A 24,518-nucleotide genomic window follows, 5' to 3' on the forward strand; every position below is an offset into this window, starting at 1 on the left:
TTTCAGTAGTTCTTTATAAAACTTTTTCCCTGTCCTTGATCCAGTCTAAAATCACATACTGCATTTAGCAATCATATCTTTTTAGTCTCCTTTAATTTGAAACAGTTCCTCAGCTTTTATTTTTTAATGATGTTGCCTTGCTATTTTTATAGAATATAGACTCATTTTATAAACCAACATCATGTATTAGTTTGTTTCTTTATCACTAAGTTCAGCGAATATATATTTTTTTAGTGCCATTACAGAAGTTGCATATATCCTTCTGGTGTATCACATCTGAAAATTCATGATACTAGGTTGTCCCATTGTTGCTCTCTTAGTTTAGAGGAGTCTGCCAGGTTTCTCTGCTATAGGATTTATATTTTCCCTTTGTAATTTATATGTAATCTGTAATGTATATATAATTTATATGTAATCTGGGAAGATACTTTTGAGACTGAAAATATCCTTTTTCGCATCAAACTTTTACTTAGTAGTTTTAAATCCATTGATTCTTGCTTGATGTTAATGAGAAATTATCAGTAAATTTATTTTACTGTGATTGGTGAGAAATTACTGTAATTTATTTTACAGTAATTTTACTGTGATTGTAACATGGTAATTTTCTGTGTCAGGCCTTCTACATTTATTGGTTGGCATTCTACTTTATTTATTTTATTTTTTTTTAAAGAGGCACGTATTTTATTTATTTATTTATTTGTTTGTTTGTTTGTTTATACATGCACTGGGTACAGTCAGAAGTGCGGGAGGGTGAGAAAATTCACCAGAGCCAGAGCGGGGAGCAGAGCAGGCAGAAGGACCCGAAGCACACTGCTGAGGGGAGCAGCGGGCGGCAGGAGAGGTCTGCGTGCCATGTGGGACCCTCCTCCGGTGGCCGGGGAGCAGCCGGGGATTGAACCAGCGCCGTGGAGGTCGCGGGGAGCTTCGCAACCCAGCGCTCAACCGCTGCGCCACCGGGGAGGCCCTCGCATTCTACTTTAAAGAAGAGTTTTTCTTTTTCCCTTTATATATTTATTTGTTTATATCAGAAATTCAAGGATTCTTTTCTAATTCAGTGAGCTGATTAATGCTGATGCTCAGATTATTGTAGATTCAATAAGTGGCTACTCTTTCACTGTCTTTTGAGTCCTTTTGATATATTTTGGGGATACCTCTCTTTCTAATGCAGTAAGATGTTATGGTTCATCTTGTATTTTCTCTTTTAGTTCTTTAGTAGCTATTTTCTGTGGGACCTCTGGTTGATTATAGTAGGAAAGGGTATTTAGACAGTTGATATGTAGAATTATTTCCCTTCATGGCTGCTTTCCTTGTACAGTATGTCAACAATGTTTTAATGATTTAATGAGCTTTAATGTTTAACTGATTTAATGAGCTTTAACTTGACAAATCTCTTTATGGAAGAAATTTACTTATAATTTCTCATTAATATATCAGAGGAGTATTTTTTTGGCTTTTAAATATAATTATATTTTATTATATTGATTTGTGCCTTTATTTTTGAGGCAATAATTTTCGCCTATATATTAAAGCAGTTTTTATTTTAGTATAAAAAAATTAATGTTTTCTCTTTGGACTTCTACCTTTGAGGAGATATTTATTTTATTTTAATCTCTTCATGTGGTGGTTTTTTTTTTTAAGATTTATTTTATTTATACATACAAGAGCTGGAGTGTAGGTCAAAGGTATGGGGGGAGGTGAGAGGATTCACCAGAGACAGAGTGAGGAGCAGAACAGGCAGATCTACTGAAATACACTGCTAAGGGGAGCAGTGAGCGAGAGAGGAGAGGTCTGCAGTGCCATATGTGGGTCAGCTCCCTGGCTGGGGATTGAATTCAGGCTATAGCTGTGATAGCCCTGAGATTTAACCCCTAGGCCACAAGGGAGTCCCTGCCTCTCTTTTATAATGTACATAACTTTCAGAGTCCTGAAATGAACACTACTCGTATTTTATGGCAGCAGAGCAAATACCTGAAAATGATACTGCATCTTTCCGGCACTCTTCTTTCAGAATTTGTATTTTACAAAAAGCTTTATTGAGATTTAATTTATGATACAGTAGTAACTATTTAGTAACTAAATAGTAGTTTATTTAAAGTGCACAATTCATTGGTGTTTATTTATTTAGTTATTTTATTTTTTTTTGTGGGACCCTCGCCGGCGGCCGGGGAACAAACCGGCACTTCAGAGGCTGCGGGCAGCCTCGCAGTCCAGTGCTCAACCGCAGCACCACCAGGGAAGGCCCTCGTTATTTATTTTTAAAGATTATTTTATGCATAGAAGAACTGGGGTGTAGGCCAGAGGTGTGGTGGGTGAGAGGATTCACCAGAGACAAACTGGGGAGCAGAACAGGTGGGTCTACTGAAATACACTGTTAACCGGAGCAGCAGGTGACACAGGAGAGGTCTGCTACATCATGTGGGTTAGCTCCCAGGCCTGGGATCGAACTCAGGCTGTAGAGGTGACAGGGCTGAGACTTAACCCCTAGAGCACTAGGGAGGCGTCCAATTCATTGGTTTTTAGTAGATTCAGAATTTTGCAATCATTACCACTATTTGAGAACAATTTCATCTCTCACCAGAATCCCCGTTACTAATTAGCTGTTGCTCTCTTTTTCCCCTCACCATCCTCAGTCATAAGCAATCATTAATCTGCTTTCTGTCTTCATAAATTTACCAGTTCTGGATATTGTAATACTCACTTTTTAGAAATCTCTTTTTAAGCTATTAAAGGAATAGCAGTGAATAGATAGCAGGGGGAAGGGTTGGAAAAATAGTAGCTCCAGATCTGCTTTCTGAGTTCATAGAGCGTTGTAACTAGACAGGTACCTATCACCACTTTTAGCAGCTCTAAATGTTGGTGATGAAAGTGAGTAGTAAGTTGGAAAGACTGAGCCAAGGCTATTTCTTAGCTGCCTTCCTAGCTTGGGCCCATTTTAACATTACTTGTCTCTGATTTGTGATATCTTCTAGTAATTACAGCAGCAGCAACAGTAGCAGTTGTATGGTTTATTATTGAGTAATTGTATAGTGTACCAGGCAGTGTTATAAAGGCCTTTACATGTATGACCTTGCTCTTTTAACCCAAACAACATATCTGAGGTAAGTATTTCATTCTTTCTCACTTTATAAATGAAGGAAACTGAGGGCCTTCCCTGGTGGCGCAGGTGGTTGAGCGCAGCACTGTGAAGCTGTCAGCAGCCTCTGCAGCGCGTGTTCGATCCCGGCCTTGCTGGCTGGCGAGTATCCCACAGCAGACCTCTCCTGTCGCGCCCGCTACTCCCCTCAGCAGTTTATTTTGTCAAGTCTGCCTGTTCTGTTCCCTGCTCTATCTGGTGAATCCTTTCACATTCCTGCGCATCTGGCCCATACCCTGGTTCTTGTATAAATAAATAAATAAATATTTTTAAAGAAATGAAGGAAACTGAGGCATAGCTTTATTACAACTATATATATTTTTAAAAGATTTATTTATTTGTGCATGCAAGAGCTGGGGTATAGGCCAGAGGTGCGGGGGGTGAGAGGATCCACCAGAGACAGAGTGGAGAACAGAGCAGGCAAACTGAATGAAATACACTGCTGAGGGGAGCAGTGGGCGAGTCAGGAGAGGTCTGCTGCGCCCTGTGGGTTGCTCCCTGGCCATCTGGGGATCAAACTCCTGCTACAGAGGCTGCAGATTGCTTCATAGTGCTGTGCTTAACCCCTTGCGCCACCAGGAAGGCCCACAACTCATTTTTTTAATGAGTTTAATTTAAAATCTCAAAACTACAAGTTAAACCTTTTTGTATGCAGGGGTTAATATTTTGTAATGATTTTGCAAAGATTTGTTTTGCGGTCTGAGATTATTGCTGTTTTCTCCCCTTTCAGAGAAACTGCCTTTGGTTACAAGGGTCTGAAGATCCTGTTATACTACATTGCTGGTAGTTTGTCAACAATGTTCCGTGTTGAATATGCTTCTAAAGTTGATGAAAACTTTGACTGTGTAGAGGTAAGAACAGAAAAAATTTAATTTGTTCTTTCAAAACCCTTTATTCTCAAAAATCTGCTGCAGGTAGGGAAGAAATTAAAATGCTAACTCAAAAACCATCCTAATATATAAACTGATTTTCTTAAATAAAATTCCTGATATTTTCCTGGTTTATGTGTATATTTTAGTGTTTCATGCTGAGGTTTATTATGTGAGTATTTTTGGTTTTGCTTTTATATTCATTTTGCCAAGTATCTATCTTTTTTTTTTTTTAAGATTTTATTTATTTATGCAAGAACCGGGGCACCGGCCAGAAGCGCAGGAGGGTGAGAGGATTGACCAGAGACAGAGCGGGAAACAGAATAGGCAGATTGATGAAATACACTGCTGAGGGGAGTAGCAGGCGAGACAGGAGAGGTGTGCTCGCCATGTGGGTATCTCCTTGGCCAGCGGGGATCGAACTGGCACTACAGAGGCTGCGAACAGTTTCGCAGCACTGCGCTCAGCCGCCTGCACCACCAGGGAGGCCCTATCTTTTTTTTTTTTTAAGATTTATTTATTTATGCATACAAGAGCTGGGGTACAGGCCAGAGGTGTGGGGGGTGAGAGGATTCACCAGAGACAGAGTGGGGAACAGAACAGGCAGATTGACCGGAGTACACTGCTGAGGGGAGCAGTGGGTGAGTCAGGAGAGGTCTGCTGCGCCATGTGGGTAGCTTCTTGGCCGGGGATCGAACCTGTGCTGCAGCGGCTGCTGATAGCTTCATAGGTTGCATCTTAACCCCTTTAGCCACCAGGGAAGCCCCTCTTTTTTTTTTTTTTTTTTATAGAGGCATGTTTTATTTTTATTTGTTTGTTTGTTTGGTTTTTGTTTATACATGCACTGGGTACAGTCAGAAGCGCAGGAGAGTGAGAGAATTCACCAGAGCCAGAGCAGGGAGCAGAGCAGGCAGAAGGACCGAAGTACACTGCTGAGGGGAGCAGCGGGCGGCAGGAGAGGTCTGCTCGCCATGTGGGACCCTCCTCCGGTGGCTGGGGAGCAGCCGGGGATCGAACCGGCGCCGCAGAGGCCGTGGGCAGCTTCGCAACCCAGCGCTCAACCGCTGCGCCACTGGGGAGGCCCTCCTCTTTTTTTTTTTTTTTAATTGTATTTTTTAGAGTATGTGGTAACGGTTTACCACACTATATGGTTCTGACACGTAGTTTCACTCCTCTTCAGATGTATATTGTATGTTATCATACAACACCCACTACCGAGGCACCCATAGTCCATTGGGCCTCCTCCTCCTGCCCTTTGCTCTCTGCTCCCCCTGCCACACACACACACTCACAAACCCCATAGCCTCAATTTACAGTCAGATTTCTAGGGTTTGTTTTGGTTTAGTATTATCTGTTCCTTTGTTTTGTTTCTTTTTATTCACATGAGTGAAATTATCTGGCACTTGTTCTTCCAATTGACTTTGCTTATTGTTATCCCCTCAGGTTCCATCCATATTGTTGCAAATGGCGAGAGTTCGTGGTTTTTTTATAGCTAAGTAGTATTTCATTGTGTGTCTATGCCACATCATCTTTATCCATTCATCAGTTTTTGGACACTTAGGTTGTTTCCATGCCTTACTTAGTATAGGTAGTACTGCAGTGAACATAGTGCATATTGTCTCTTTGAATTAGTCTTTTTGCATTCTTTGGGAATGCTAGAAATTGAATGACAGAATTATGTGGTAGATGTATTTTGATTTTGTTAATTTATTTTTTTCCTCACTGCCATCCCTATGTCCCATATCCCCTTGTTGCTTTCCCTCCCCATTCTCTTTAACCTCACAGTGTTTTTGATGTCCAGATTTGTTTTTAAAAGATTTATTTTTATTTATACAAGAACTGAGGTATAGGCCAGAGGCCCTGGAGGGTGAGAGAATTCACCAGAGACAGAGCGGGGACCAGAGCAGGCAGAAGGACCGAAGTGCACTGCTGAGGGTAGCAGCAGGCAAGGCAGGAGACGCTTGCGGCGCCATGTGGGTATTTCCCTGGCTGGCCGGGAATCAAACCTGCGGCACTGCACTCAACCTGCTGCGCCACCGCCACCAGGGAGACCCTGATGTCCAGATTTTTGCAAGTGTTTTGCCTTATTGAATTGCCTGCTATATAAATGTCGAATATTTTTTTTTTTCTTTTTAAGATTTATTTATTTAGGGTCTCCCCGGTGATGCAGTGGTTGAGCGCTGGGTTGCAAAACTGCCTGCAGCCTCTTTATCTTTATTTTTTTTTTAATTTATTTATTTATACAAGCACTGGGTATAGTCAGAAGCGCGGGAGGGTGCGAGAATTCACCAGAGCCAGAGCAGGGAGCAGAGCAGGCAGAAGGACCGAGGTACACTGCTGAGGGGAGCAGCGGGCGGCAGGAGAGGTCTGCTCGCCATGTGGGACCCTCCTCTGGTGGCTGGGGAGCAGCTGGGGATTGAACCGGCACTGCACAGGCTGCAGGCAGCTTCGCAACCCAGCGCTCAACCGCTGCGCCACTGGGGAGGCCCAGCCTCAATATACTACAAATAATTTTCTCAAGCTCCATCCATTTTATTGAAAATGATTACATGTCATTCTTTTTAAAACTTATATAGTGTAGATATTACCAATCTTTTTGATCCAGTAGTCTATTTGGGTTGCTTCCATGTCCTATTGTAAATAATACTACTATGAACATCGTGGAATGTATGGATTTTTGTATTGATGGTTTTATAGTCTTTGGATATATGCTCAAGAGTGGGATTGCTAGGTTGTCTGATAGTTCAGGCTTTTAAGGTGAATCCAGATTGTTTTCCATAATAGTTGCACCAGTTTACATTCCTAGCAATGATATAATAGGTTTCCTCTTTCTCTCCATCCTTTCCAGTGTTTCTTGTTAGGAATCTTTTTAATATGTGCCATTCTGAAGGGCATGAGATGGTATTTCATTGTGGTTTTAACCTGCAGCTTTCGTACTGGAAGTGACGATGAGCATTTTTTTCACATGTATAGGTGCCCTTCAGGATATCCTTTTTGGGGAATTGTCTGTTAGTATCTCAGATCTGTTGCCCATTTATTCATTGGGCTCCTTCTTTTTTTTTTTTGTTGAATTGTGTGAGTTTGGTTTTTTTTTAAACTTATTTTGGATGCTAATCCCTTATCAACTATATATTGGGTTGTCAGTAAAGTCATGATGTATTTTTTTCTGTTTTCTATGAAAAAATGCATCATGACTTTTCTGACAATCCAATATTATTTGAAATTTTTCTCCTATTTAATAGTATCTTTTTAATTATTGTGTATTTTCTTTCACTGTATAAAAACTTTTTAACTTGAAGTAATTCCAATTGTTTGTTTTTATTTCCCTTGCTATACGACTCAAGTCACCAAAAATATCTTTATCATTGATGTCATGGAATATATTGCCAGTGTTTTTTCTATACACTTTATTGTTGTGGGTCTTATATCTAAGTCTTTAATCCATTTGGAGTTTGTTTTTGTCTATGGAGTTCGCGAGTTACCCAACAACTTCTTTCACGTATGTATTTCCAGTTTTCCTGGCACCATTTCTTAAAGAGACTGTCCTATCCCCATTGGATGGTCACAGCTGCTTATCATAAATTAGGTACTGTTATGTACATGCATTTATTTCTGGGTTTTCAATTCTGTTCTGCTGATCCATGTATCTATTTTTGTGCCAATACTGTGTTGTTGTTATTACTGTTGTTTTATAGTAGAATTTGAAATCAGGTACTGTGACACCTCTGTTTTGCTCCTTTTTTCTGAAGGCTGCTTTTGCAATTTGAGACCTTTTGTGGTTCCATATAAATTTCAGTATTTTTTGGTACAATTTCTTTGAAAAATATTGCTGTTATTTTGGTGGGGGTTGCATTAAATTTATGTATCATTTTAGACAGAGTGTTCATTTTGATTATATTGATTCTTCTTGTCTGTAAGCATGAAATTTCCTTCCATCTCCTTATGTCACATTCTAAATCCTTTAATAACATCTTGAGGTTCTCATTGTGTAGGTCTTTCAGCTCCTTAGGTTATTTCCAAGGTATTTAATTCCTTTGGATGCAATTATAAATACAGTCATTTTCTTTTTTTTTAGAATTTATTCTGGGTTTTTGGTTTTTTTTTTTTTAAAGATTTTTTTTTTTTTAATTTATTTTTATTTATTTATACAAGCACTGGGTACAGTCAGAAGCGCGGGAGGGTGAGAGAATTCACCAGAGCCAGAGCGGGGAGCAGAGCAGGCAGAAGGACCGAGATACACTGCTGAGGGGAGCAGCGGGTGGCAGGAGAGGTCTGCGCGCCATGTGGGACCCTCCTCCGGTGGCAGGGAGCAGCCGGGGATTGAACCGGCGCTGCAGAGTCTGCGGGCAGGTTCGCAACCCAGCGCTCAACCACTGCGCCACTGGGGAGGCCCTTTTTTCTTAATACCTTTTGCTTTTTTCATCATTTGTATATTAAAAGGCTGTGGATTTTTGTGTGTTGATTTTGCTACCTGCCTCTTCGCTGTATTCATCTCTTGTTTATAATAACTTTTTGATGGAGTCTTTAGGAACTTCTGTATGTACTATATTACTTGCAAATACTGATGGTTTCATTTCTTTTTTTCCAACTTGAATTCTGGTTATTTCCTGTTTTTGTCTGAAAGGTCTGGCCAAAATCTCTAATACTAACTTAAACAGAAGTAGTGACAGTGAGCATCCTTGTTTGGTTCTTAGTCTTAAAGAGAATGCTTGCATTTTTGCATCATTATTATATTGACTGTTGGTTTGTGATATGTCCTTTATTATATACTGAGGTAGGTTCTTCCTTTTCCCTTCTTGTTTGGAGTTTTTATTGTAAATTGTTACTGAGTCTTATCAAATACTTTCTCTGCATCTATTGATATTGTCATATGATTTTGTCATATTGTCATGATTTTTTTTAAGATTTATTTTTATTTATGCATACAAGAATTGGGGTGTAGGCCATAGGTGCAGGGGTGAAAGGATTTACCAGAGACAAAGTGGGGAGCAGAGCAGGCAGATCTACTGAAATACACTGCTGAGGTGAGCAGGGTGAGAGACAGGAGAGATCTGCTGCACCATATGGGATATTTCCCTGGCCTGGGATCGAACTCATGTTGCAGTGGCTGGCAGTAGCATGATAGCACTGAGACTTCAACACGTGATTTTTATCTTTACTTGTGTTGATATGATATATCACATGATTGTTTTGCATATACAAAACTGTCCTTGCAACACCAAGATAAATCCCAGTTCATCTTGGTGTATAATCCTTGTGACATACTGTGAATTTGATTTGCCAGTATTTTGTTGAAGATTTTTGCTTTGATGTTCAGGGATTTTTGTTTTTAATTTTCTTTTCTTGCCTGTCATTAGGGAGATCTACTTTATTATTTTGAGAAACCTCTGTACTGTTTCCCATAGGAGCTGGACCAGTCTAAACTCTCACCACAGTTTACTAGGGTTCCCTTTTCTCCATATCCTCACCAATACTTCTTTTTTTTTTTTTTTAAATCAGAGGTCATTCTATCAAATCAATAATAAAAACAATATGGTGTTGGCATAAAAAAAGATAATGGACCAGAGGAATAGAATTGAAAACCCAGAAATAAATCCATATACATAACAGTATCTAATCTGTGATGTAAGGTGATATCTCATGTGGTTTTTATACGCATTTCCCTGATCATAAGTGATAATGAACTTTTTTTTATGTAACCTATTGGCCAATTGTATGTTATTTTCCTTGAGAATGTCTTTTTAGTTCTTCTGCCCATTTTTTGATTGGGTTGTTTTCTTTCCTTCTTTCTTTTTTTGGAGTTGTGTGAGTTCTTTGTAGATCTTGGATGTTAGCCCCTCTTAAGATATATGAAGTGCACATATTTTCTCCTATTTTAAAGACATTGAAACCTTTCATCAAGAATTACTTCACATAGTTGATTTTTTTATTAAATGCATTTTTGTCACCAAATACATTTAGAAAAGTGGAAATTGCATTGTTGTAGTAAAATCTCTTGTTCTGTGGATTTATATTCCAGCAAGTTAATAATCTGTCATCATTAATAGTACTGTGTTACACACAACTAGGCAGAAAAAAATGTAGGAAATAAAGTCTTATGTATTACTACATACTGAATATCTTAACTTTGTTCTCTAGAAGTAGCAGTTCCTAAAGCATTAACAATGAAACAAACTTTTCCAAGCTTTAAAACTGAACTCTAATCTTTAACTTTCCATCTTTTACCAACCTTATGCTCCATTATCTTTTTGTGCAACTTCCTCTGATTACTTGGACTGGTTGACTTGGTACTTTTTATTATTTGTTTTATTTTATTGTAAAGGGATTGCCCAAAGTCACACAACTAATAAATTATCCAGATTGTATTTGGAAATGATTACTTAGTCGAAGTATGTGCAGTATAAACTATTTAAAGATGTTAGGACTGTTTATGACCTGTTCTAAATGCACCCCAGCTTCTGTATTTGTTAGTTTTGATTTCTGTTTTTTCAATGTGTATTTATTTTTTTTCCACTCCCGTAAGTCTATGCTATTATCTACCAATTTACTGCTGCTGTTGTGGGGTGCTTACCTCTTATAAGCAGTCTCCTTGTGTAGGTAAAAATACCAAATTGGTAAGCTTCATGCAATTGTAGAATGAATTATATATAGCATGAAGGAGGTCTGAGTCTCTTATATTTGATATTCAACTTCAGTGTCTTATTAAATATTTTGAGTACCAATTTCATTTTGTTCCCAGATCCCAACCCTTTTAGAAACAGACTAAGTTTGTCAGAGAAATAATATATAACTACAGTTAATATTTGTTTTAATCAGTGGCTTGTATATAAAAGTACAGATATAAAAGTGATTCTGAGTGAAATTATAGTTGTGGTAATTTGATGTTTGAAAAGATAATTTTAGATAAACTAGCATTTAACATGGGTTTATTAAAATGGGATTTTTTTCATAATCAAATCTCTTATTAGATTGTTAAATTCCCTAAGCCCAAGCTCGGCCGGATAGTCTTATTAAAATTATAGATAGTGTTTTTCCTTTTGTTGTATAAAATTCACTGTTACTTAAGGGTCTTTTTTTTTTTTTTAAAGTTCTACCTGATAGTGCTGAATTGATATCTTCCAAAGAAACTGTTGATTTAGTTATTGATAAATCTTTCAAATACTATGTGCAGTGAAAATAACTACATATTTGCATTGCCTTATAATTGTTCCATTCTTTAACACCAGCTTTTTCCATTTAGAAGTACTATGTTAGAAGTGAAGAATCAATCTTCTGTTACGTTTTTTTGTAGGATTATTTATTTATTTCCTGGTTGAAGATCATTTATTTAAATTACATGTTGAAGACTTTCCCCCTCCCTTATTGAAAAATAATGGATAGTAGATGTCGGGGGAATGGACTTGACTCTTCAGTTTGCAGTGAGAATGTTCATTTCACAATGCTTTCTGTGTTCTTCATGCCAGGGATATAGTTGCCAACAGTATCCATGTTCTCATGAGCTTTATTCTAGTCAAGAGGAAGAGTCAGTAAGCAAATAATAAACAAATTAGAGTCAGACAGGGTTATGAAGAAACATTTCATTAGTTTCCTGAATGAAGAAGAGCCAACCATAATCAGAGGGAAGAATTCAGTAAACAAAAGGACCAGCATATGCAAAAGGCCCTGAACTGAGAGTACTGTGTTTTTGTAGTACAGAAAGTTCACTGTCATTAAATCATGGTGATGGAGAGAGAGTAAATAGTTGAAAGGGGTGGAAGAACTAGAAGCTCTAGCTTGTGGGGTAAGATGGTTGATAGCCTTAGATGTTTTAAGTAGTTGGGATTCATATGATATCGTTTACATTTTTATAAGACGATTCGTAGTTGTTACAGAGAACACACTGTAGGCAGCAAGAGTGAAAGGACATTGTAGAGTTATAGGCAATGAATACTGTATTATTTGTTTGATTGAGATATTTTGGAGACAGTCCTGTAGGGTTTGCTGTTGAATTAAATGTGATGAATAAGGAAAGTTGAGCAAGGATGACCTCACTGCTTAAGCATTAGTGGTGATACGAACATAGGAAAGACTGGAAAAGTAGATGATAAAGGGTGAAAAAAATCAAGATTTTTGTTTCAGATGTATTAGATTTGAGACTATCATATGTCATATTTGAGTTTTGTAGGCTATGCTTTGTAGTGTTCTTTTGGTGTATGACAAAATAACTGTTTTTGAGTGATCAGAAGCTTCAGCAAATCTGCTTAGAATTAGTTTGCTTATTAGAATTTTTCCATCACATTCTTTCATCACTCATTCTTTTCTAAGTTGAATTCTCCAATTGCACCTAAAAAATTTAGTAACAATTAAGATGCCTATAAAACATCTCTACTAGCCATCATCTTTAAAGGCAACATAATTCTGAATTTTTAAGTACAATAAACTAGATCATTCAGACGCTGATAGTTCATCTTATGTTGTCCCTGACCTTTTACCAATACCTCCTGCCCTCTTCGAGGTAATGTCATTATTTTTTTAATGTAAAGATTTGTAATTAATGTTCAGTTTTGCTAATTGCTAGCATTTCTGGGTAGTTTGGGTAGAGAAAGTTGAAGTACATAAGGTTTGTATTACATGTGAATTTCAATCATCTATCTTGTCTCCCATTGTTATGGATTGAATTTGAAAGTAGATGAGAACAGATTTTAAAATTTTCCTGGATTCCATAGCTTCTTATAGAAAAATACTCTGAACTTTTAAAAATTTAATCTTAAAAAAATGAAAAATAATTTTCAGTAAACTAGTAGTATTTCACTACTCTTTTTTGATAATTGTGACCATGTTCTTAATGAGTACTGTTTTTATGAATATAAATGCATTGAATTTAAGCTTTAAAAATTACATACTGAGATTTTTTTTACATATAGAATTTTGTTTGTGAGCAAGTTAGCAAGACACTAATCCAGTAAATATAAAACTTACTTTTCCAGCAGTGAAAGGTTCACGCTGTTATTTTCTCTACCAATACTCAAATTGGTACAGCTTGAATATTGTCAGAAAATGTAAGATTTAGCAGATTACGTAGACATGGAATTTTTTTGCTTATTTTTGTAGCATATCAGGTATTTTTAGAATTATTTTTAATACTACGTCTCTGCCATGCTAGCCAAGTAAAGGACATCATGTACCACCTACTTAACATGATTTTAAAATTGCTTCTTCAAAAATAACTCACCATAGACAAATTTAGACAAATGGTGCTATTTACGATAAGACACTAAGGAGGTAATTTGGTTTTCAAATGTGTATAAATACAAATATAAGTTAGAACATATTTATATTATAGCAGAATACCAAGTTATTCTCAGACACATTGCTTTATGCAGTGATGAGGAAAAGCAAAAATTGCCTCATAGCAATGTCTTCATATGTAACCAAGTATAGAACATTGGACGTTGAAGCCACCATAGTGAGACAAGTATATAATCTAAAACATTTCATCATGACTCACCTGACATAGGATAGTTATGTTTACCTTTCTTTTTAAAAAAGAAATTGCCATATGTTAGGACAGCATTTTCAAGGTATGTCAGTATACATCATGTATTCTGGATTCTTGAATTATCAGCTTAATTTCTTATCCTGTCTATAACTATATAGACATATAATTTTAATTGACATTTGGAATAATACTCTTGACTGTAGGAAATTTTTCAGTCATCTTCAGATATCTAATTCAAACTTCAACCACAAGCTTTGGAACTAAAAGGTTTCAGTCAATCTTTAATCCTACCTTAAATTAAAAAAGGTTAGATTGGTTTTTCTCTGGTGATGATTTTATTTCCTGGCCAGTAATCCAGTATGAAAAATGAACACAGTATTTAACTGAATGGGTGGCGCAAGGGGTCAAGTCTCAGCACTATCAAGCTATCAGCCACTGCAGCATGAGTTCGATCCCTCACCAGGGAGCTAACCCACATGGCACACCTGACCTCTCCTGTCTCACGCTCACTCAGCAGTGTATTTCAATAGATCTGCCTGTTCCGCTCCCCACTCTGTCTCCGGTGAATCCTCTCACCTCTCTGCTCCTCTGGCTTACACCCCAGCTCTTGTATGCATAAATAAATAACTCTTAAAAAAGAAAATATATTTATTCTTTTAGAAAAAAGTGCAAACTCTAAGACATGGTAGTTATAGGATCTTTTTTTTTTTCTTAAAGAAGAACCCATTTAATAGAGAAAAGCAACATTTTTCCTTCAGTGAAGCAAAGTTCTGAATTCTAGGTTTGAAGTACAGTACTAATTGGTTTTAAGTTGGGTATGTTATATAATATACCAAATAGATATTTTCTCTACCATTTATATAGAACAAATTCTTTGTTTTAAAATTTAGCCTTCCACTCCCTTGTAAAAGTTCTTAAAAGTAATATGTAAAGTTGCTCGGAACAAAATATTTGAAGGTACTTATTACAGTAAAGGTATCCTTTGAAGGCTAAAATTTAAACATTTGCTTTCTTTCAAGTGTTCAGCTCAAACTTTTGGGTTGCTCTTTTACCAGAACTGCTACTTCTGAAGACCTGAAACTTACAGTTTCTAAGAAATCTTTGAAGTACATTTAATGCAAGATATGTGAAGTTATTTGATCATGTTTTGCAATGCCTTGTGGAGAAGGCAAGACATAGGGAAAGTTTTTAAAGGTTAAAATTATATACACTGTAAATGTCTTGAAGTGTTTTTTTAAGCTGATAGATTTTAAATCTTTTTATTTAAAAATAATGTTCTTGCCTTTTTCTTGCCTTTTTAAAAAACTTGAACTAAAATTACACTGCTTTACCCATTACTACTTTGAATTTTATTTGCCACACAACAGTTCTATTAAAACTGTTCTTTATTATTACAATTTCCTCTTTTAATTGTTGAAATTGTACAGATTCTGTAAAATATGCTTAAGATGGTCTCTTCACATTAGATAGTAGTTTCAAGGAAAAATATTTATCAAATAGTATTTTTAAAATAAGCAAAAATAGTCCTATCAAATGCATTTTATTTGATCTTCATGGTGAATGGATTGCAAGGACTGATATACATATTAGAAATAAGCTTTTGGGCAAAAAGAGCTATGTTTTAAGTAATAGCTCTTTTTTATATAGCTATAAACAAGTTATATATAAATGTTGGTGGTACCAGAGCATTGAAAATTAAACTTGTTTGTGATAAACTCCATCCTTAGTTCTCTATTCTAAAATGTAACTGAATGATAATAAAGTGCTATTCATCTGCAGGTGCATTGCTTCTACTTAGTTAAAAGATGGTTGAAAGGACAGGAATTAGTAGCATGTTGTATTAGCCTTTTGTAGTATATTTTGTCCTAAGCATCTTAATTTCCCTGTTTTGAATGCTAAGTAGCAAGGGTCTTGGTTTAGAACTAATACCCATCATGCATGTAAACGGTATGAAAGAGCTGCTTAGTAAGTTAACACAAAGTGTTCTTGTGTCAGTCCTTGTGGAAATAGATACAATACAAACATTACAGCTGAACTCACGGCAAACTCCATTAAGTAAAAACCTGGCCTCATTGTTCAGGAGAAAGTTCGAATAGAATGCAAGCTCATTTTGTTGAATGTAATGTCAGGCTTTTAGGGACTGTATTGAGGGATAAGGTTTTGTTAAGTTGAGACCAATTCATTAAGTTTTATTGCCTGGTGAGAAGCAGTAATACTTTATTGTAAGACTTCATCAAATATTCATGGTTAAAGAGAAGTAGTAAATGTATTCAATCAAGTGGTCTTTTGGGGTTTTGAAAAGGATTATGAAGTCTGTTCAGCTGATAGTTTTAACATTCATCGAGGTTGTTTAACAAGGGTAATTTTAATCTTTGAGTTTAATTTTGTTGTCCAGGCTTGTCTCTCTTTACTCTCACAAATCCAATATATAAACTGTGTCACAGTTATAAGGATGACTAGATAATACATCCATTCATGTAATTTATGTATTTCCTAAGTGGGTACATTTTTTAAGTTATCATCTTAATTTTAAGGTGTATGAGGAAGTTATGACCTGTTTCCTTATTCATTGTGAGGCTATTATTCATTTGATCAGACTCTAGCCTCACATCACTAATGCTTTCATGTCTTGGATAGTACGGTCTTTTTGACACATAAAATATAATAAGCACCCTTTTGTTTTTGCCAGTTCTGATTGTCCTTAAGAGATATAGTCAGCATTTTCTGCATTATTTTAGAAATTTCAGTAACATTGCCTTTACTGTTATACTTGATTTCAGGCTACCTGCCTCCTTTTTTCATTTCTATAATGTATTAACTTATGCGTATCTCAGATTTGTGTAGCAGTGTGTTTTATACATGAAACTCATCTTTTCTCAGTTCCTTCTTAACTACAAAGTGAAGTGATGATTTTTCAGGGATTTGTCTACTTCAAAGAAATTAAATATATTCAACTAATAGTCAAAGTTTTTTTTTTCTTCTTATGTTCTTTAACATCTATTTCTTAGGCAGATGATGTTGAGAGCAAAATTAGACAAATCATTCCACCTGGATTTTGCACAAACACGATCGATTTTCTTTCTTTGCTGGAAAAGGAAGTGGATTTCAAGCCATTTGGAACCTTACTCCATACATACTCTGTTCTCAGCCCAACAGGAGAAAATTTTACCTTTCAGATATACAAGGTACAGATAAATCTAAAAATTTCTTGGGTAAAATTGCTCCCTTTGCTTAAAGCTTTTATATTTCGTTGTATTATTTTCAGTGATTTATTCTAACTTAAGGAAACAAGTTTTTGTCAGCATTAAAAACAGATCTATTTTGTATGTGTATGTATGTACACATCTTAATCTGAGGTTTCTAAACATTTTCCCACAGGATAGTTTTGTGTGTTACAGACTTTCAACTTACCTCTGTGATACTTTTCACCTGACTTTTCCTGGCTTTTTCCCTAGGCTGACATGACATGTAGAGGCTTTCGAGAATATCATGAAAGGCTTCAGACCTTTTTGATGTGGTTTATTGAAACTGCTAGCTTTATTGACGTGGATGATGAAAGATGGCACTACTTTCTAGTGTAAGTACAGTTCTAAAGCAACAGTAGACCTTATTACCTCCACAAAGCCAGCATTTTAATTGTGGCAGCCCAATTATTGGGACAGTATAATGATATTTTTCCCAGGAAAGAAAAACTATTGTTTATGAGGCTTGAGTTTTCCTTCATTATGCTTTGGGGGACCTTGAGAATAGAGCTGAATTAAATGCTGTTGTCCGTTAGGGTCCTGAATGTAGGCTTAAACAGTAAAATGAGCTTTGCCTGTGTTTTCTTTTACTTGCCACCTATTCATCTTTATAATAGGCAAGTGCACTGAAGTGATGTAAAGAGGTCTGATTTATCCAAGTTGCTGCACACCAATTAAGTGAATTGTACATTCAGAACATAGCAGGTGTACCCATTGGGCCCTCACAGAGTAGCTTGCTGACACTGAAAATTCAGTCAGAGAATGGAAAAGAAAATGGACACTGCATGGGAGCGCGACTGTAATTGACCTGCTTGGCTTTCTGTTTTATCTGCAGATTTGAGAAGTATAATAAGGATGGAGCTACGCTCTTTGCGACCGTAGGCTACATGACAGTCTATAATTACTATGTGTACCCAGACAAAACCCGGCCACGTGTAAGGTAATTGGCAGTATAACACGTGCCTTGTCTTTTATTTCAGAAGAAGGAACTGCTGAAGTTTCCAATACTTGTTATAATAGTGTTGATTTGTTTAAAAAATCACCATTATTCATTTACTATGTACTAATTTATTTCATTGTTCCCTTTGAAAGTGGAAGATTAAACCAATTCTGAGTATCTCAAAATTTTTTGGATTTCTTGAAGGTTGATTGGAAAAAAAAAAAAAAGCTTTAAAATGTTCATAATACTATAGTGATTTGCAGTTTTTAAGCTAGTCATATTATGATATTTTAATTTTAAAATAACTTCTTTATTGTAGTCAGATGCTGATATTGACTCCATTTCAAGGTCAAGGCCATGGTGCTCAACTTCTTGAAACAGTTCATAGATACTACATTGCATCTCCTTCTGTTCTTGATATTACAGGTATGTAAGTTTTGGTTGTTACTGAAAGAAATTTTCTAAAACTCTCTTCTTACCTGGTAGATTTTGTTTTTCTGAAATAACTATTCTATAAACAGCATTCTGAATTCTGCGCCCTTTTTGGAACAATCTAAAGATGGCTTAAAGCTATATTTTATATCCTAAGTCTTTGTGGGATTGGATTGTATTTCTAAGTGTAAAGTGCTTATTAAGTGAAGAAATTGAAGATAGTGAACTGGATATATACTGGGAAGACTTTGCCAGACATTACTATCTAGCAAATGTAACTTATTTCCTCAGTTTATTTGGCAAATAGTTTTATTGCTGAGAGACTACTAGTGCTCTATTTGCAAAAAGTAGCAGAACATTCTGGACTTTACTGACAAAAAATAACCAAAGTAAGTAGTTCCTGAGTAGAATACACATTTATTGAAGCATGTGTTTTATAGTCCTAAAAGTCATGCCTTCGTGTCAGTAGTTTCTAAGATGAAATATAGATCTAGGGCCTCCCCGGTGGCGCAGCGGTTGAGCGCTGGGTTGCGAAGCTGCCCGCAGCCTCTGCGGCGCCGGTTCGATCCCCGGCTGCTCCCCGGCCACCGGAGGAGGATCCCACATGGTGCGCAGACCTCTCCTGCCACCCGCTGCTCCCCTCAGCAGTGTACTTCAGCCCTTCTGCCTGCTCTGCTCCCCGCTCTGGCTCTGGTGAATTCTCTCACCCTCCCGCGCTTCTGACTGTACCCAGTGCATGTATAAACAAAACAAACAAATATAATAAATAAATAAATAAAAAAAACATGCCTCTATAAAAAAAAAAAAAGAAATATAGATCTATTTGTTTTAGAAACATCTTTTAGTATGAATTATCCATAAAAGTAATATGAATGGGATGCTCAGGTAAAGGAAAGAGACTACTCTTTAAATGGAGAAGTCACTTCAGGAATTACAGATAATACTATATAAAAACTTGTGAACTACCAAAGAACAGTGGCCCGAGATATTTATATTGTCATTTTTTTCTGCCTATTTTGAATTTATTATTCCTAAAGTTTACTGATTAAATTGAAAGACACCTTTTTTAAAATGCCAGATATTAACTACCAAATTAGAGATTAAATTTTATTCTATAAGAGTTTTAATATGTCTTCAAAACTGCAATACTTAATACATGTTTAACTTGTTGTAAAAAGTACTGTTTTGCAGTTTCATTTTATCAATTTGTTTAAAGATACCAAAACCCCAAAATAATGAACTTGGGGCTAATAATATGAATAGGCTAGTAGGCAGGTTAGTGGTTTCTTCCTTTTCAGAGTGTAGTGGTTTTGCTTGCTTAGGATAAATAAAATTACCCAAACCAGATTTTGAACTAATCCTGTAGTTTAATAAATTGGAGGGAAAACATGTTGTGTTGTCTTTAAAGGGGAGTTTCATGGTTTGGAGTTGAATTATCTTTTCATCTGACTTTCCTGCTACTGTCAAATGGTTTAGAAACTCAGGAGATAAAGAAGTTGTCCTTAAAGTTAGTACTGTCAAGTTACAAAGTGTTTGTGATAACTTCACTAATTTAGTGATTTATAAAATTATAAAAACAATGCAAATGATATCACTTCTTTTCAGTTAAACTGAAAATTGTGTAGCTTTTGTTTACTTATAGAGCTTGGACTTAGTACTACATGAAGCAACTTTTTTCTGGTGAATTGAATCTGGAGATTTAGAGTTCATATAAGTAGTCTTTGTCTTCTCTAGTGGGTAATGTGCCAGCAGGGGTTGTTTCTATGAAGCCTCTTAGCCACTTTCTTCTGTCTACTCCAGCCAGTAAGGTCCTTGATACATAGTACCAATTAGCAGATAAAGAATTTTATTTCTTAAATCTTAGTGAAGAGTCATCAATAATGTTAGTGTCTATTCATTGCAAACTGAAGTCTCTAAAAAGAAAAGGCTAAACATACTAAAGGACTCTGGATTTGAGAACTGGGTATTGACCTTTATTTTCAGCATTAACATTAACATCTCAGGATTATAAATTACTGAAAATGCCTTATCAGCTTTCTTCAGTATTTCTCTTAGCTTTTCATATCTCTAAAAATTATAGAATTTCCCACTCTTTAGTTATTTTAGTCTTCTATTTCTCCATTTATTTTTTATGTATTTTTAAATTTTGTTGCCCTTTCATAGACATTTGATGTTCCTTTGCAATCTTGGATGTATTTAGTGAGATGACCTTTTGCTTACTTGACATATAGTCAGATATAGTAATAATTAAAACTTCCCATTGAGGCCTAGGTTAAAGGATATGTTTTTGTGGTGTAATTGCCAACAGTTTTCCTTTTTTTTAGTACTTGTCTTTAAAGTAAAATACTGGAAGACAGTTCTTTATATCATGTACCATCTTCTTTTTGAGGATGTCAGTATCTTAAGATATGTAGCATTTGAATACATCTCAATTAATTAATAGACTCAAGCATTGTTTCTTCTAGAAGAGTTGGATTTGGCAATAGAAACTGATCTTAGGCCAGCATACATATATATATATATATATATATATATATATATATATATATATATATATCTCAGTATTACTAAATCTATCAGCAGTATATTTAATGCTAATTATATATGTCCTTTAAATGTCCCTTATTGTTCTGGAATATGTTACATAGCTTTTTAGAATATATGTAGATTTTTTATACTGAGCTTATTTATGCTATCTTATTTCTCTTCAGAATGTTTATGTTGTTAGATACATTTAATATGAGGAAACACTCAATTTTGATATCACCTATCATTGTAAATTTATATCCCAGCAGATTTTATCTTGTAAGTGCAATGCTTATCCTTACAGCATAGAAAGAAAAGAATGGACAGATGTCACAAATATTGGATGACACCATTTTAAGTTCTTTTTCAGGCTGAGACAATTAAAATACTTAAAGATTGAGTGGTGACTTTGCCCCTTTATAAAGCTGCCAACAATATTTTCAATGTCCAGCAGCTTATTTAAAGCTAAATTTGAAAACTCACCACAAATGTGAGCCACCCAGCAGGAAAGCGGGAGGAAGAAGGAGAAAACAGGGAGGGAAGAGCACAATGGACTATCATGGAGAATTATGGGTGCTGTGGTGGTAGGAGAACTATGGTGACTACACCTGAGGGGACAAGTCCTGTATTGTGAAAAAATTAACAAGGATGTAAAATAATGGCATTTCATTGAAAGATACATATACATACACACACACACATATACACATCTATATAGCTAAATGAAAATTTTTTTCATTTTTTTCACTTTATGTGAAAATTTCACATATGACAGTGACAAATTTTTTTATTTTCTTGGTTGTAATTTTTTTCTTGATGATTTTTTTCTAAACTTCTCTGAGGTTATATTAGTTATTTAAACTTTTACTAAGTTTTGTTAAACTGAACTAAGAAAACATTTCTTTTTGTAGACCAGTTTAGAAAAAGGTATACTTAGAAAAACTGACAAGCTTTCCCTCATCTGGTAGTACTTTTAAACATCTGTTTAAAGAAATGCTTGCAGGGGCCACTGCAGCATGAGTTCAACGATCCCCTACCAAGGAGCTGACCCACATGGTACAGCAGACCTCTTCTGTCTTGCCTGCTGCTCCCCTTGGCAGTGTATTTCAGTCAGTCTGCCTGTTCTGCTCCCCACTTTGTCTCTGGTGAATCCTCTCACCCCCCTGGACCTCTGGCCTGCACCCCAGCTCTTGTATGCACAAATAAATAAATCTTTAAAAATAAATAAAGAAATGCTTGCTTAAAAGTTTATACTTAGTAATTATATAATTAAAGCAATTTTACTGTTATAATTTCTATACCATAAAGTTCACCCATTTTGTTTTACAGTTCAGTGATATTTAGTACATCTGTTCAGTTTTGCAGTTATCACTACAGAACTGCCTGTTTTAGAATATTTCCATTATAAAAAATCTCATGTCCATTTGTAGTGAGTCTCCATCCCCATTCTCTTACATTGAGGTGTCTATGATTTAATCTTAATGTCTGATGTGAGATAAATTTCTAAATTCATCTTTTTATATGTGGTTATGCTGTTGTCCCGGCATCATATTTTGTAAAGACTATCCTCTCTCTTACTGAATTGCCTTGGTCAACCTTTGTTGAAAATATGTTGACCATAAATGTAAAGATTTGTTCTGGTCTTTAATTGATTTATATATAGGTCTCTTCTTACACACTATCTTCATTAGTTTACTGTAGCTTGATTAGTTTACTGAGTTGGCTTTTTTTTTTCTATGAGAATATCAAAGTAAATCTGCCAAATACATAAGTTGCATTTGTGGACCATGTTTTCCTAGGTGCTGCAGAATAAACAAAAGTTTCTTGAGATGATCAGTGGGTGGGATTAAAAATGGGTACTGGCTGTGGTCAGGTGGTTATGAATGGGGTAGGGAATTTTGTTCTTGATTACATGAATTTCCATACAATTTTAGAATATTTGTTTATTTCTGCAATAACTGCAATAAAACCCCAGCTGGTATTTTGATAGGGACTGCATTGAATAATTGGTAAAATATTGATGTTATAAGTCTTATGATCCATGACCTAGCTCAGACTTAAATGTTCTTTGTTTCAAGCCATCTGCTGATCAGAAAAACAAGTGCTTAGAGAAGTAAGGTGACTTGTTCAAGGTTCTGCAGCTATGAATGATAGAAGTGGACCTCAAAGTCATGTTCTCTGTGTAGTATCTTTTTACCCATCAAGTTTTGATGTTTTCTTTGTCCTCTCGTTAGTTTCACATAGATAACAGACAACATAAAGGAAGATCTATGCTATTCATAAGCAGTGAAGAAAGTATCAAAATCATATTCTCATTTTCTAAATTAAAAAGATTGCTTTTTTTAAAAAACTGGCTAAAAGAAGTCTAGCAGATTATAATGATTCTTAGATAAAACGAAAAGTTATAAATTGAGCTCTGGGAACTCTTATCTATGAGAAAATACTTCCTTTTGGAATTGATTTTCTAAACTTGAATCTCGTTTATATGATTACTTTTTTTAAAAAAAAGATTTATTTATTTATGCATAACAGAACTGGGGTATAGGTCAGAGGAATGGGAGGTGAGAGGATTCACCAGAGACAGAGTGGAGAACATGACAGGCAGATCTATTGAAATACACTGCTGAGGGGAGCAGGGGGCATGGCAGGAGAGGTCTGCTGTGTCATGTGGGTTAGCTCCCTGGCCCTGGCCAGCTGGGGATCGAACTCGTGCTGCACTGGCTGCCATAGCTTGATAGCGCTCTCTTTAACACCTGCGCCACCAGGGAGGCCCTATATAACTACTTTATTTTATTTATTTATTTTTTAATAGAGGCATGTTTTATTTATTTATTTGTTTGTTTTTTGTTTATACATGCACTGAGTACAGTCAGAAGCGCGGGAGGGTGAGAGAATTCACCAGAGCCAGAGCAGTGAGCAGAGCAGGCAGAAGGACCGAAGTACACTGCTGAGGGGAGCAGCGGGTGGCAGGAGAGGTCTGCGGGCCATGCTGGACCCTCCTCCGGTGGCCGGGGAACAGCTGGGGATTGAACCGGCGCCGCAGAGGCCACGGGCAGCTTCGCAACCCAGCGCTCAACCACTGCGCCACCGGGGAGGCCCCCTATATAACTACTTTAATTGAAAATATAACTGTAATCAAAAGTTTTATATTTGAAAGGGTTAACTCTAATTTCACAAATAATATTAATGTCTTTGTATACAAACTGCAACTATAATTTTATTTGGCAAAGATAATAATGCTTTTATTTGATTTATAAGGAATAATTCTTTCACACTGTACATACAATATATATACTATATATTGTATAATCCTTTCACACTTTTGTATAGGTATACGTCTTTTTAAAATATTTACCTTTGTAACCTAACAATGTATATTGAGATTGCAAATGATGAAGAAATTATGTTGGGTAATGGAAATGTTATTCTGCTTATTTCTTTAGCGGAAGATCCTTCTAAAAGCTATGTGAAGTTAAGAGATTTTGTGCTTGTGAAGCTTTGTCAAGACTTGCCCTGTTTTTCCCGGGAAAAGTTAATGCAAGGATTCAATGAAGATATGGCAATAGAGGCACAACAGAAATTCAAAATAAATAAGGTATTTTTATTTTGTAGAAGGAAAACATTTTAAATTTGAACTTTTTTTCTCACTTAAATTACATAACTTAAAACACTGTTAAGTTCATTAAGAATACATACACGAGGAGTAGCAATGGTTAAGAGTCCAGGTTCTGAAATCATATTGCCTGTGTTCAAATCTGACTCTACCACTTGTTCTCTGGCTTAGGGCGATTTAGTTACCTAATAGATTTTGTGGCTATATTAAATACAACTAGCAGAACAAAGATGAATTGTAGGATCTTATATTTATTTTTAAGAAAATGTTTATTTAAACTGGTAA

At 35.9% G+C, this 24,518-nt stretch overlaps 1 protein-coding gene across 3 annotated transcripts in view; it reads left to right on the forward strand.

Moving 5' to 3' along the window:
* The window catches only part of HAT1 (histone acetyltransferase 1), a 51,467-nt gene that overhangs the window by 14,502 nt on the left and 12,447 nt on the right, over positions 1-24,518 (forward strand). For all 3 annotated transcript variants that reach the window (XM_037523536.2, XM_037523537.2, XM_037523539.2), the window contains exons 4-9: positions 3,864-3,984; positions 16,489-16,665; positions 16,936-17,057; positions 17,558-17,662; positions 17,982-18,088; positions 24,064-24,215. In XM_037523536.2, the coding sequence (XP_037379433.1) occupies positions 3,864-3,984; positions 16,489-16,665; positions 16,936-17,057; positions 17,558-17,662; positions 17,982-18,088; positions 24,064-24,215 (784 nt within the window). The remainder of the gene's footprint in view (positions 1-3,863; positions 3,985-16,488; positions 16,666-16,935; positions 17,058-17,557; positions 17,663-17,981; positions 18,089-24,063; positions 24,216-24,518) is intronic.

Source organism: Talpa occidentalis, unplaced genomic scaffold, assembly GCF_014898055.3.
Source record: "Talpa occidentalis isolate TD23 unplaced genomic scaffold, MPIMG_talOcc4v2.1 talOcc4.3, whole genome shotgun sequence".
Taxonomy (NCBI): domain Eukaryota; kingdom Metazoa; phylum Chordata; class Mammalia; order Eulipotyphla; family Talpidae; genus Talpa; species Talpa occidentalis.